General features: G+C 37.8%; 2 protein-coding genes across 7 annotated transcripts in view; both read right to left on the reverse strand.

Moving 5' to 3' along the window:
• Window positions 1-243: 243 nt before the first annotated feature.
• Window positions 244-13,891, reverse strand: part of LOC311300328 (uncharacterized protein) — a 120,339-nt gene continuing 106,691 nt past the window's right edge. The window contains exon 7 of the mRNA XM_084424568.1: window positions 244-277. The gene's annotated coding sequence lies outside the window, so the exon portion shown is untranslated. The remainder of the gene's footprint in view (window positions 278-13,891) is intronic.
• LOC311300288 (protein NLRC3-like) overlaps window positions 2,556-13,891 on the reverse strand; it is a 95,684-nt gene continuing 84,348 nt past the window's right edge. For all 6 annotated transcript variants that reach the window (XM_084424496.1, XM_084424501.1, XM_084424497.1 and 3 more), the window contains 5 exons: window positions 7,856-8,029; window positions 7,010-7,183; window positions 4,567-4,740; window positions 3,720-3,893; window positions 2,556-3,264 (listed from right to left, as the gene is read on the reverse strand). In XM_084424496.1, coding sequence (XP_084280622.1) covers window positions 3,252-3,264; window positions 3,720-3,893; window positions 4,567-4,740; window positions 7,010-7,183; window positions 7,856-8,029 — 709 coding nt within the window. In that variant the 3' untranslated portion in view covers window positions 2,556-3,251. The remainder of the gene's footprint in view (window positions 3,265-3,719; window positions 3,894-4,566; window positions 4,741-7,009; window positions 7,184-7,855; window positions 8,030-13,891) is intronic.

The following is a 13,891-nucleotide window of genomic DNA, read 5'->3' on the forward strand; positions in this document are numbered from 1 at the left end:
AGTATCACACAGACTCCTGAGGTATGGACTGCAGCACAGATGTTCATAGGCACTGAAAACTAAATATATATTGCAGAAATATGTTGACAGGTTCCTCTGAAGGAAACGGTGTTGTTTTGAAGGAGAAAAAAGCATATATTGCTGGACTCGTCGAGAACAACCAACATGACCAATGACCGAGTCCAACACGAGTCCTGAGACGATAGAGAAGCGTCTAGAAACTACAGTAGTTTAATGATGATCCACAGATCCTCAGCAGAAATCACCGTCATTGACCCTCAACACTTCTGGATCCCTGAACTCAGTTTTTTTCCCCCTTCAAGTACTCTCTGTGGAGACGTCTGAATATCACAAAATCAGTCCGAACCATCAGAACCATAATCACAAACACTCCAACCGGCAGCATCCAGTGATCTACAGGTTAAGGAGAAAGTGGGAAGAGAGTTTTTCTAAATGTTGAATTCCCAGTGTAAGAACTCCTGTAAAGCTCTCATGCCTCATGTTTTACTCACTTCGATGTTCAGTGTCGTCAGTTTTGTCTTCATCTGTGTCGATCAGATTTCCCTTCCAGTCTAGAACAGATTCTGTTCAGAATATTGAAAGGTTAGTTGTGCAGTTTAGGATTAATTTACTGATTAAACATAATATCTCTCCTCATCCACTGATCTTCTCTCACCTGTGACTGAGACTGTGATCAAGGTTTCTCCTTCATAATCCAGAACTCTGTATGTTCCAGTGTCAGTGACTAAACTAAATTTGACTGGTTTGTGTGAGATTGTTTTCCACTACTCATTCAGTGTTTTGATGTTGCATTCCTTATTCTCCCTCGACGTAAGAGGTTTGTAACAGTTGGTTTAGTCAATCTTTAGAGTAAACTCAACTTAAATATTTAAGGTTAATTTTAGTAATTCAGTTTGAATTCGGGTAACAAAGCTAACTTAGTCTTAAACAACTATATCATTGCTTAAATGGTTTAAGTTAATCAAACTCAGAGTAATAAAGTTACATAAGACTAAGCAATACCTATTGGCACAAAATAATGACAGAACAGGAGGGTATTCTTAAGTATCTATTGAAATACAACATTCACTTAACAAAACGTTCAACTTAAAGCATAAAACAAAATCAGAATAGTTGACGTGTGCTTCAGACATGATCACGCGCAGGCGTTCCCAAAGCATCATCCACACAACGCGAGTTTCCTCGAAAGGGAACACATTATAGTGAGACGAAGAGATCGCTCAAACCTCCTCACATGGCTATAATTGCATAATTTCGTGGAAAATGAATAGAAATGCTCTGAAATGTGACGTAAACATGATATTTTGTAAATTTTTCTTCATTCCATGATATATACACAATGCCAATCTCCATGCATGCTTCGACTCCCAGACCCCGTGACACATCAATACTTGTAAACATCACCAACTAGTGTGAGATCACCCAAATATTTCTCACGCAATCTACCCAATTCACTACGACAAGACTGTGGTCGCGACTGAACTGACTTTGAACTGATTTTTTTGTGCACAGACTGTGCACTGATTGATCTTTGGATTACAGGTTCCTTATATTCATTACACCCACATTATCTATATTCCCATATTATCAGTTTGTGTTTCTGTGTGGACATTTTATGGACTGAGTTGATAGTGAAGGGACTCTTTGGAGCTGTTGTTTGGTGATTGTGGCGTAGACCTATTGTTGATTTCTGGTGTGAAAAAAAAAAGCAAAAAAAATTGGTATGCATTTGTTCTGAACTGTTGTTTGGCAAATATACTTGGATGTCGTTCCCCTTATTTTTTGTGTTTCATTTTGTCTTTCATTTGAAGTGTTACAACGGAAAGCTGGAAATTTCCATCAATGGCGGGGAAAGAGTTAATAGAGTCATGAACAAAATATTACAATAATAGATTACCACAAATTAAAGAGTTAAAAGTACTGTGAGTTGCTATAAGTTATAGAATAGAACAGAGATAATAGAATTGAGACAAGCATTAATATAGTTAATTTGACAGATAAACCTCACATAGAAAGATCTAGTTAGTTCTTTCAGTCTCTCCATCCAGACATTAATGCTGTAACTCAGATTAGCTGATTTCACTGGTTTGTCCAGAACGGTCACTCTTCATGGACACACAGCTGGACTCTGAGTTTCATCTCTGACGGCTGAATCGACTTATAATAGAATACAGTAAATCATTCATATACAAGATTTAATGTGGAGTTGGCAATAGATTAAAGACAGCATATGAGAATGTATATTCTGCAATTCTAAATGAAAACATGATTAACCATTTTATTACTGAAAGGTGTCCATAGATTATGAATTCAAATTTAAAAAATAGATTTTCATTAAACATTTAAAAGTGGCGATTCATCATTGCTTTTAAATAAAAAAGAAAAAAAAATGCAATAGATGATTTAATTGTGAATGTTACTATAATCAAAGGCATTTGAATATGTTTGGTGGGCTGAATTACTCAGACTGAATTAAGTCATTAAATAAATATTATATATGGAGATGTTTGCAGTATAAATGTCACTTCTGTAGAAACAAAAGTCGAGTCACCTTTATTTATATAGCGCTTTTTACAATACAGATGTTTTCAAAGCAGCTTTTCAGTGATAACAGGAAAATAATGCAACAAAGTTTGTTTCTGCTGTACAACAGATCTAGAAGAAAATAGTGTCATAGTCCAGAGCTTAAGTAAGTTCAGTGTTTATTAATTTCTGTTGTAAAAAATAATATTAATTTAGTTCATTTATCTATACAGCCGCTCTGGAGAAAACTGTGATGTCATCGTCCAGCTCAGTTCAGTTCTCATATAATGGTGTCAATGCAGATCAATAATATTGTTGATTATTAAGTGTGTCCAACTAAGCAAGCCAGAGGCGACAGTGGCAGGAACTCAAACTCCATCAGTGACAGAATGGAGAAGAAAACCTTGGCAGAAACCAGACTCAGTCGCTCAGTTCTCCTCTGACCAACAAACAAACAGTGTATGAATATGATTCAGGCATTACAGGTCAGAGGTCAGATTGGATCTGAACATTCAGAATATTTATCCAGTTCATCTGGTTGAAGGTTTCCTGGTTTGACTTTGGATGAAGGATTGGATCATTCTGTAAAGTTACACAAACACGTGTGTGTGATGATCACTGTGGGTTTGTGTCTGTTGATTCTGTTGAATGTGATTGTGTCTGTAGAGGCTCTTTATTCTCCATCAGCTGATCCAGAGAAGGTCAGACTAACATCTAAACCTGTAAGTAAAACACAGACAGTCAAATGTGTGCGACATTATTGCATTATCAACTTTGGAACAACTAAAAGAAACTACTTGGATGATTAAGTGAGAGATTATAATATAATACTGATATACACTTGTTAAAGCTTATCTATAATCCTGTATGACTGTCCTCTTTCTGTGTCACTGGGTCAGTTTTATTTATGATAAAGAATCTAGTGATAAATATTTACCATTATCTTTTATTGCAATTGACATTGACAATGATAAAAGCAAAATATTGAATTGTTTGAAATATAAAGAAACTTGAAGATATTTGATGGTTGCTATAAACTATACTGAAAAAATAAATGAATTAAACTCTTATTAAACATGTTTATAGTGAGTAATTCACCATCACAACGAAAGTAAACTAAGAAACTAAATTAACTTTCAATTAAAATATGAACAGTTTTAATCATCTCTACTCACCAAAGCGTCTCCAGTTTATAATGAGGATCCTCCTTCAGATCAGAGAGCAGCTTCACACCTGAGTAACTTAGTTTATTCTCAGACAGATCCAGTATTCTCAGGTGTGAGGGGTTTGATCTCAGAGCTGAAGTCAGAGCAGCACAACCTTCATCTGTAACACCACAATCCCTCAACCTGTAGAGAACAATGACACTCTTCAGTCTCTCAGTTCAGGATCTACTGCTCAGATAAGCAGAACTTCACAATCAGAGACTTAATCCACGGCATCATTAACAGGTCCACTCTAAGGTTCAGACCCGCTTCTACAAACTGCTTGAGCAGGTTAGTTTCCATTTCATAAAAATTGCAATAATATTCAATAACACTTTATTTAACAGTGTCCTTGTTACATATGTTACATGAACTTACCATAGTAATAACAGTAAATTATGCATAATTACATGCAACTAACCCTCAACCAAATCCCAATCCTACCCTTACCCTATAGTAAGTACATGTAGTTTCTTTATATTACTCAGTACTTAAATATATAATTACACTGTAACAGTGACACCTTAAAACAATGTGTAACCAAATATAAAACATTTTTTATGCAAATACCCCAAAATCATCAACATATCTGTATATGAACACTGCTGTCACATCTTTACATCATCCAGTCATGTTTAATCTATCATTAATATTGTAAAATGATGTCAGACACATTGGAAAGAATCTAAGGAAAATAAAAATCAACATTTCCATGAGTAATAAATATCACAGTAGATTTTCTTTTTCATTTTTTTATGGCAATCATTATTTACCATTAAAATAGAGGACTATGTTGGGACATTTTATACAATCTTACCTCAGTATCTCCAGTTTACAGTGAGGATCCTGCAGTAGATCAGAAAGCTGCTCGACTCCAGAATCTCCTATTTTATTCACAGACAGACTCAGTTCTCTCAGGTTTGAGGGGTTTGATCTCAGAGCTGAAGTCAGAGCAGCACAACCTTCATCTGTAACACCACAATCCTCCAACCTGTAGAGAACAATGACACTCTTCAGTCTCTCAGTTCAGGAAACACTGATATAAATAATAAGATATATATGAATTTCTCCTTTCTCCTCAACAGATTTGTATATGAAAGCAGTTGTCACCTCTTCACATCATCCAATCATGCTCATAACTATTGTTGTGGAAAATATGCAATTGTCCTGTTACAAGTATGCCTTTTTGTAAACTAGTTAACCTGTAAATAATAAAACTATATTTAATGGAATCTAAGAAGCTCGTCTGCCAAAAGTCTTTGATTTCTAAAATACTGAACTGAACAGATCATAAAGAAGTCTTCTGACCTATAGATTGGGAGTATGAAAATTCAGATGCTTATGATTTAGGATAGATTTGACGTACTTTACCTAACCTGAGAATAATCAAAATAAGGTTAACCTGTTAAGCGTTGCCAGTGCGTCGGCGCACTGAAGCGTTATTTATTTATTTAATTCAAAATTACTATCAGATTTAATGTTATACCTTGACAAACTATACATAATTAAAAAGATATAATACTCAAGTTTCAGTATTTGACCACTATTGTATTCTGAGAAACTCATAGTGACAGTTATGTCTTAATTTGTGTCAGGAGTTATGAAATGAAAAAATGAGTTGATACCTTTAATATGGATTATGCACGTCAGCCGCTTTCATTCATAAAAAACTCCGTGCTGTCGTCATGACAGCGATACACAAAACAACGTGCCTCAGGGCTTTAGCTCAAAAATGTGCAGATTTGGAGAAATATTGATATATTCTCATAGATTTACATCATATTTCTATAGACAGGAATAATATTTATTGAATTTATACCCAAATGTGTCGATGTAATCTTTATGAGCGTTTGGTACTCTGATTCACTGTGTTTTTAATTCATACCAACAGCCTGAGGGCGCTATATGCACAATAATAGTCCATATATGGAACATGAAGAAGAGCCATGATCATGTGACATTCCAGGACGTTAAAAATAAAGTCATTTGACATGGTCTTGAAAAACATTTAACTAAATCCAGAGTTTTGGACTTATTATCTTCAGATTTTAAACATAAAATGTTTAGACATGTGGCTTTAGCTATAGTGCATTTCTAGATTGCTCCAGTGCCAACTTCAATTTTATTTTCATGAGGATGTTTCATAAAAAATAATTTCTAATAACTTTACAAAACTTTGAAGCTAATTATAACAATTTTTTTCATTATGACAATAATTAATTCTACATTTACAATAAACTGCCAGGTGTCAGCTTTCAAATAAGATCATACTTGTGCTTTTAGTGCAAAGGGTTCATGAACTGTATCTGTTTCAGTTTGGGTATGTCATTTCTGTAGCCTGACGTCGTCATACTCAATTCTAGTCAGAATGTGAGTCTGATACTTTTCCATAGAGATTTGATTATGGGGCGTGTCTCAACCAAACCAGGAAAAAAAAAAACTCTGCACTCAATTGGATAGACCTACAACCAATCAGAGCAACGGAGTAAATGACGCATGTTCTTCATTCATATTTTCAACCAACAAAATGTCGCGGCTCTCTGTTCCTCTTTTAAAATGAATGCGCTGTCGATATAACAGACGCGATGGCGGAATCTACACATGATGTTTCATAAACAAAGTTCGGGAGGAGCACGTACAAATAATCAATCCAATATAAACTTGTCATCAAACAATACCATGTCTAACGTTACCCTATCTATCAGCATGAGGAAGCATATTCACTCTGTAAACTTACCTAACACTCCTTGACAGTTTTTCAGCATCCCTCCACCACCCCGAATCCTCACTCTTGTCTTGTTCTCTCACAACCAGGAATACGGGGGAGCATGGCTACCGAGCCCACAGCCCTCTCCTCGGACAGCACGTCATATACGCATTTATTCTATCGACTTATTTGTGTGAAATCTTATAAACGCATTTATTCTATCTGACTTATTTGTAAATGTGAACTCGTGAAATCTCAATTCTCCAGCAGCAGTCGTCTTTGTTGTAAACTAATTCAAATCAAGCGCTCTTTGGTGACGTGGACGATTACGTTGCATTGCTCATCTGTCCATCATCGTATAAAGCCCGCCCTGACAATTTGATTGGTCCGAACAATTTTTGTTCGGGCATAATAGCTCCTCAACGGAGCGAGTCCAGACCGAACTTCCCGACCAAAAAATATTGTGGGCGGGGTTCGGGCTGGCACCCAGGCTATCATTTCTGGGGATTTTTCAAAAGTGGGGTTGCAGCTTAACAGGTTAAAGGTGTCTTACCTCAGTATCTCAAGTTTACAGTGAGGATCCTGCAGTAGATCTGAAAGCTGCTCGACTCCTGAATCTCCTACTTTATTCCCTGACAGACTCAGTTCTCTCAGGTGTGAGGGGTTTGATCTCAGAGCTGAATTCAGAGCAGCACAACCTTCATCTGTAACACCACACTTATATAACCTGTAGAGAACAATGACACTCTTCAGTCTCTCAGTTCAGGATCTACAGCTCAGATAAGCAGGAACTTCACAATAAGAGACTTAATCCACGGCACCATTAACAGGTCCAGTCTAAGGTTCAGACCCGCTTCTACAAAATGCTTGATTAGTTAGTCTCCATATCATAAAAATTGCAAGAATATTCAATAACACTTTATTTAACAGTGTCCTTGTTACATACGTTACATAAACTTACCATAGTAATAACAGTAAATTATGCATAATTACATGCAACTAACCCTCAACCAAATCCTAATCCTACCCTAACCCTATAGTAAGTACAGGTAGTCGCTTAATATTACTCAGTATATAAATATACATAAATATATTGTATAATTACATTGTAACAATGACACCATAAAATAAAGTGTAACCGAATATTATTATTTTATGCAAATACCCCAAAATCATCAACATATCTGTATCTGAACACGGCTGTCACATATTTACATCAATCAGTCATGTTTAATCTATCATTAATATTGTAAAATGATGTCAGACACATTGGAAAAAATCTAATGAAAATAAAATCAACATTCCCATTAGTAATTTCACAGTAGATTTTTTTTTGTATGGCAATCATTATTTACCATTAAAATAGAGGACTATGTTGGGACATTTTATAAAATCTTACTCGAGTTTCTCCAGTTTACAGTGAGGATCCTGCAGTAGATCAGAGAGCAGTTTGACTCCAGAATCTCCTACTTTATTCCCTGACAGACCCAGTTCTCTCAGGTGTGAGGGGTTTGATCTCAGAGCTGAAGTCAGAGCAGCACAACCTTCATCTGTAACACCACAATCCCTCAACCTGTAGAGAACAATGACACTCTTCAGTCTCTCAGTTCAGGAAACACTGATATAAATGATAAGATATATATGAATTTCTCCTTTCTCCTCAACAGATTTGTATATGAAAGCAGTTGTCACCTCTTCACATCATCCAATCATGCTCATAACTATTGTTGTGGAAAATATGCAATTGTCCAGTTACAAGTATGCCTTTTTGTACTAGTTAACCTGTAAATAATAAACTTATATTTAATTGAAACTAAGAAACTTGTCTGCCAAAAGTCTTTGATTTCTGAAATGAAATCTGAATCTGAATAAAAATTAAGATGCTTATGATTTAGGACAGATTTGACGTACTTTACCTAACCTGAGAATAATCTAAATAAGGTTAAAGGTGTCTAGAAATACGCACCATAAAACACTTTCAAGAGTAAAATGACCTCAGAAGTTTTGGAAAGAATCTAATGAAGATTAAACATCCTTTTCAGTGACTTGATGGTAAACTTTTTTTGTGTATTTCTTTTTTGTATATTATTCATTATTCACCACAGAAGAGAAACACACAACGTTGAGAGTATTAAATCATGTTTGATTCAAATTCAGAGTAGTTATTTATTCTTATGGAGCCTGGTTGATTTAGTTTAGGTCTAGTCGTAGTTAAGGATAGCTCTTCATTGGTTCATGATTAGTTCATATCTTCGCTAATCATGAGTTCATGTTGAATTAACTATTGATTCAGGTATTAGGATATGATTATTCATGTACTGTTATTGTAAAGGGTTTGTTATGGTCTACAGTGTCTTTCCACCAGGTGGCGTTGTTCTGTGTTCTGGAGTGAGCGACAGGAACAGGTGTGGTGGGTTACCGGTGATTGCGCTTGCATCAAGAGACAGCGAGTACAAAAGGAATGACGGAGTTGGACTCAGGACGGCTCTTCCTCTTCAGTTCCAGATTGTTTTACTTTTATGTTTTATTTCTTTGAGTTGTAGTATTATTAATTTGACTTATGTTTCCATTAAATCTTTATTTGTTAAACTGAGTTCCATGTGTGGCCTCCCCGTTGTTATGTTGCTTCACCTTGAGCCAGGTGGACGTAACATAATGGGGGCTCGTCTATTAAACTGAGAGAGGCTCAGTTGATAAATTTAAGCATAGTTGGTGAAACGGTTATGTGAGAGTAAATTGGATTGATTATTAGGTAAAGTAATTATTTGATTCAAATTATTCTTGGGGATAAACATGATGGAACAGTTTTGATTGTTTTGATTATTTGGTAGAATATTTGCTGGGACTGGAGAGAAAAACATTGTTTGGCAGTCAAAAATTGGAACTTTGACCGGTTGTTTCCTCCTGTGTATGAGAGGTAAGGCAGATTTGAACTACAATTGCCAGGAGATATTAATGAGACTGGTTAGACCAGCAGAGCCACGTGAACTCCCGTGTTAGGAGGAAGAGCGTCTACGCTGTTTGTTTTTTAATTTTTTTATTTTAGTTTGTTGTTTTTGGTACGTCGGACGCGGGGAGACGGATTAGCCGTTGAGTTGCATGTGGGCGTACTGAAGACTAGGGTTGAGTTTATTTAGTTTATTTTCTTAGTTAGATACGGGACGGCTCTTAATTCTTCTGGCATTGTGGTGCTATCTGCCTTGCGCTGCTCATTGTGGCTTTCGTTTTTTTTCTTTTCTCTTTCTCTCTAACCTGTCATTCAGGAAATTGGATAAAAAAAGGAAATGGTAGAGATGAAATTTGGATAAAATGGATCAACTACAAGATTTTTTGGCGGCTCCTACGGTGGAGAAATTGAATGGTCTTTCAAAAGATCAATTAGGTAAAGTAGTTGAACATTTTAATTTCGAAGTAGCAGTAACAAAGAGTACGAAGGTAAAACATTTTCGGGATATGGTAAAAGAGAAATTAGTTGAGAGGATGATTTTGACTGCAGATGTATCATTAGAAGAAGTGGTTTCACCAGACGGTACGTCCACGCCGTTTGTTATGGGAGTACAGAGCGGGTTTACGTTTGAGCAGCAGTTGGAAATTTTGAACATGCAGAGTAGGGAACGTGACCTAGACAGACAACATGAATTAGAAAAAATGAGACTTGAAGAACGAGAGCGTGAAAGGAACTTTGAGAAATTTAAGTACGAGCAGCAGGTTCAGGAGGTTAAGTTAGCTCAGGAAGCCGAACGCTTAAAGTTGGTTGCTGAGGGGAAAATGGGTAGTATTAGTGGTGACTCCTCGGGTGATCAACTAGTCTCAAATAGGGCATTAAATATTGCTAGTATGACTAAGTTGCTGCCTAGATTTAATGAAAAAAATCTTGACGTTTTTTTCTCTCTGTTTGAAAGTGTTGCTGAGGATAGAGGTTGGGTTGATGCCGAACGAACTCTTTTACTTCAAAGTGTTTTTGAGGGTAAGGCTCAAGAAGCGTATATTTCACTCTCCGCAACGGGTCGAAAAGATTATAAGATTGTGAAAGACGCAGTTTTAAAAGCTTACGAACTGGTCCCTGAGGCCTATCGTCGGCGCTTTAGGGGATGGAAAAAAGCAGAAAGGCAAACTCATGTTGAAGTGGTGCGAGAGGTTATGACCCACTTTAATCGTTGGTGTGATTCTTTTGGAATAGATTCTTTTGAAAGTCTTTGTGACTTGATAATTTTGGAGCAGTTCAAGAATATTATTCCTGAGCGGATAGTGACGTACATAAATGAACAAAAGGTGAAAACTGCGGCTGAAGCTGCAGTTTTAGCAGACGAATTCGTGTTGATTCACAAAAATTCTGGGTTTTTTCAAAGAGATCATTACTTTGAAAATCTAGACAGACCGACGTTGTTAAAGGCAGAGTACAGGCCAAATAGAAAAATCGACAGTATCGACCCAAATTCCATTTGTAGGTATTGCCTGGAAAAGGGTCACTGGAAAAAAGAATGCCCGGTGTTGAAAGGCAAGTATAAGGCCGGTACAAAAGCTGTTGGGCTTGCGTCAGTATGTATTTCTAACGAAACCTCATGGGTTGGGGGAGTCCCTGTTGGAGGAAAAAATCAAAACGCAGTTAAGAACGGAGAGCCCCAGGCAGATTATGGTCCTTTTATTACAACGGGGCATGTTTCTCTAGTTGACTGTTCAGTTAAAGTACCTGTAAGGATCCTGCGCGACACAGGTTCTTCTGAATCTTTTATTTTAGATTCGAAGTTGAATTTTTCTTCAGGATCTAGTACAGGGGATAGTGTTCTGATCCAAGGAATTGGGTTAGAAATATTCTCTGCTCCTTTACACAGGATTCAGTTAAATTCGGAATTGGTGCGTGGGGAAGTTGAAATTGCATTGCGACCTTCGTTACCCGTGGAAGGTGTAGATGTAATTTTAGGAAATAATTTGGTTGGAAATCGTGTGTGGGGTGGGGTGGTACCTCCCGTTGTGAAAACGAATCCAACGTTATCTGCAGAAGCAGATGGGAGTGTGCAGGACTTTCCCAATGTTTTTGTTTCCTGTGCTGTAACTCGAGCCATGAGTACTGGAAAAAATGTGTCCCAGATTAACAATGAAATAGAAAACTCTTCCTTTGATCATTTGGTCAACTTGTCTTTGTTGCCTTCATCGATTTCTCGTAACGAGTTAATTTTGGCTCAAGGCAAAGACGCTGGGTTGACAACGCTGTTTGCGTCTGTTAAATCAAATACAGAAATTGAAAGCATGGCTTCTGGTTATTTCCTGAGTAAGGGGGTTTTAGTTCGTAAGTGGACGCCATGTACTGATCGTGCGGTGGGGGAACCCATATTTCAGATTGTTATTCCAGATGGGTTGCGTGATTTGGTGCTGAAAACAGCTCACGGGGATATAGCAGGGCATTTGGGGGTCAAGAAAACCTACCACAGTGTAATGCGCTATTTTTTCTGGCCTCGATTAAAAAGAGAGGTGGCGAGTTTTATTAAGACGTGCCACACCTGTCAAATGGTAGGAAAACCGAATAAGGTATTGGCTCCGGCGCCGTTGTTTCCCATTCCTGCTGTGAGCAATCCTTTTGAGTATCTTACTATTGACTGTGTTGGGCCCTTAAAACCGTCCAAAGCAGGATCTAGCTACTTATTAACTGTCATGTGTCAGACAACGCGTTATCCCGCTGCTTATCCCCTGCGATCGATTACTACGAGGTCTGTGGTAAAAGCTCTGTCACAGTTTATTTCAGTTTTTGGTATTCCAAAAGTTATTCAAACTGACAGAGGAACCAACTTTACCTCTCGAATGTTTGAGCAGATTTTGCAACAGCTGCGTGTGAAACATCATAAAAGTAGTGCGCATCATCCTGAAAGCCAGGGAGCTCTCGAGCATTTTCATCAAACGTTAAAACAACTATTGAGAGCGTATTGTAATGAACTGAACAAAGACTGGGAGGAGGGACTTCCTTGGTTGATGTTAGCCGCACGTGAAGTGGTTCAGGAGAGCCTTGGTTTTAGCCCCAACGATTTGGTTTTTGGTCACAAGGTAAGAGGCCCGTTGTCCCTTCTGATGGATAACGTGACGGAACCTGAAATGTCAGTAAATCTCTTGGATTATGTTAATGGTTTTCGATGTAGATTATATCTGGCAGGTAAATTGGCCGGAGAAAATCTAGTTAAAGCACAGTTGAAAATGAAGACATGGTTTGATCGTAGGTCAGAGCGTCGTGAGTTCAGTCCTGGAGATCAAGTTTTAATGTTGCTTCCTGTTACTGGGTCGTCTTTTTTGGCAAGATTTACAGGGCCTTATAGCATAGTGAAACGGGTATCAGACCAAAATTATATTGTTTTGACGCCGGATAGGAGAAAATCTACCCAACTGTGTCATGTGAACCTATTGAAACCGTATTTCTGCCGGGTACGTGACAACGCTGTCCCTGGTGCTGAAGTAAAATCTGTGGCGGTAGCTACAGAGCTGAATGATTCCTCAAGTGCGAAGTTAAATGACATTGAAGGCGACAGTCTTATGTCTGATTCTATTGTTCAACCACGACTTTGTAATTCTGAACAACTGGCGAAGTTGGATGTTATGTTGGAACATTTGCCCGAAGAAAGTCGCGATCAACTGATCAGTTTGATTAGGGAGTTTTCATCACTTTTCTCCGATACGCCTTCATGTACTGATTTAATATATCATGATATTGATGTTGGAGACTCTTTACCCGTTAGACAGAGATTTTATCGTGTTTGTCCTACAAAACAGAAACATTTGGAAGATGAGGTCAAGTATTTGATGAATGCTGGGCTTGCGAAATCATCTTATTCTAGTTGGGCGTCACCATGTATTCTGGTCGCAAAACCAGACAAGACGTATAGATTTTGTACTGACTATAGAAAATTAAATGGTGTTACGAAGCCCGACTCTTTTCCACTTCCGCGGATGGAAGATTGTATTGATTCCGTGGGGTCAGCTAAATTTGTAACCAAACTCGACCTTTTAAAGGGGTATTATCAAGTTCCTTTGACTCCTCGTGCACAAGAAGTTTCTGCTTTTATTACACCTTCGGGGTTATACTCATATAATGTAATGAGTTTCGGTCTTCGAAACGCTCCGGCTACTTTTCAGCGCCTTATGAATCGAGTGGTCTCAGAGCTGGAAGGGTGTGCAGTATACTTGGATTACGTCGTAGTATATAGTCAGACGTGGGAGGAACAGCTTTGTCGGTTGCGCGCTTTGTTTGCTCGTCTCGTAGAAGCTAAGTTAACTATAAATTTAGCGAAGTGTGAGTTCGTTAAAGCCACGGTAACTTATCTCGGGAAAGTGGTGGGACAGGGAGAGGTGCGCCCGGTACGGGAAAAGGTGCGAGCTATCGATAATTTCCCCGCTCCTACTACTAAAAAGGAGCTGATGAGATTTTTGGGGATGATTGGATATTATCGCAGTT

The sequence above is a fragment of the Rutilus rutilus genome (genome assembly GCF_951802725.1).
Source record: "Rutilus rutilus genome assembly, chromosome: 11".
Classification (NCBI taxonomy): domain Eukaryota; kingdom Metazoa; phylum Chordata; class Actinopteri; order Cypriniformes; family Leuciscidae; genus Rutilus; species Rutilus rutilus.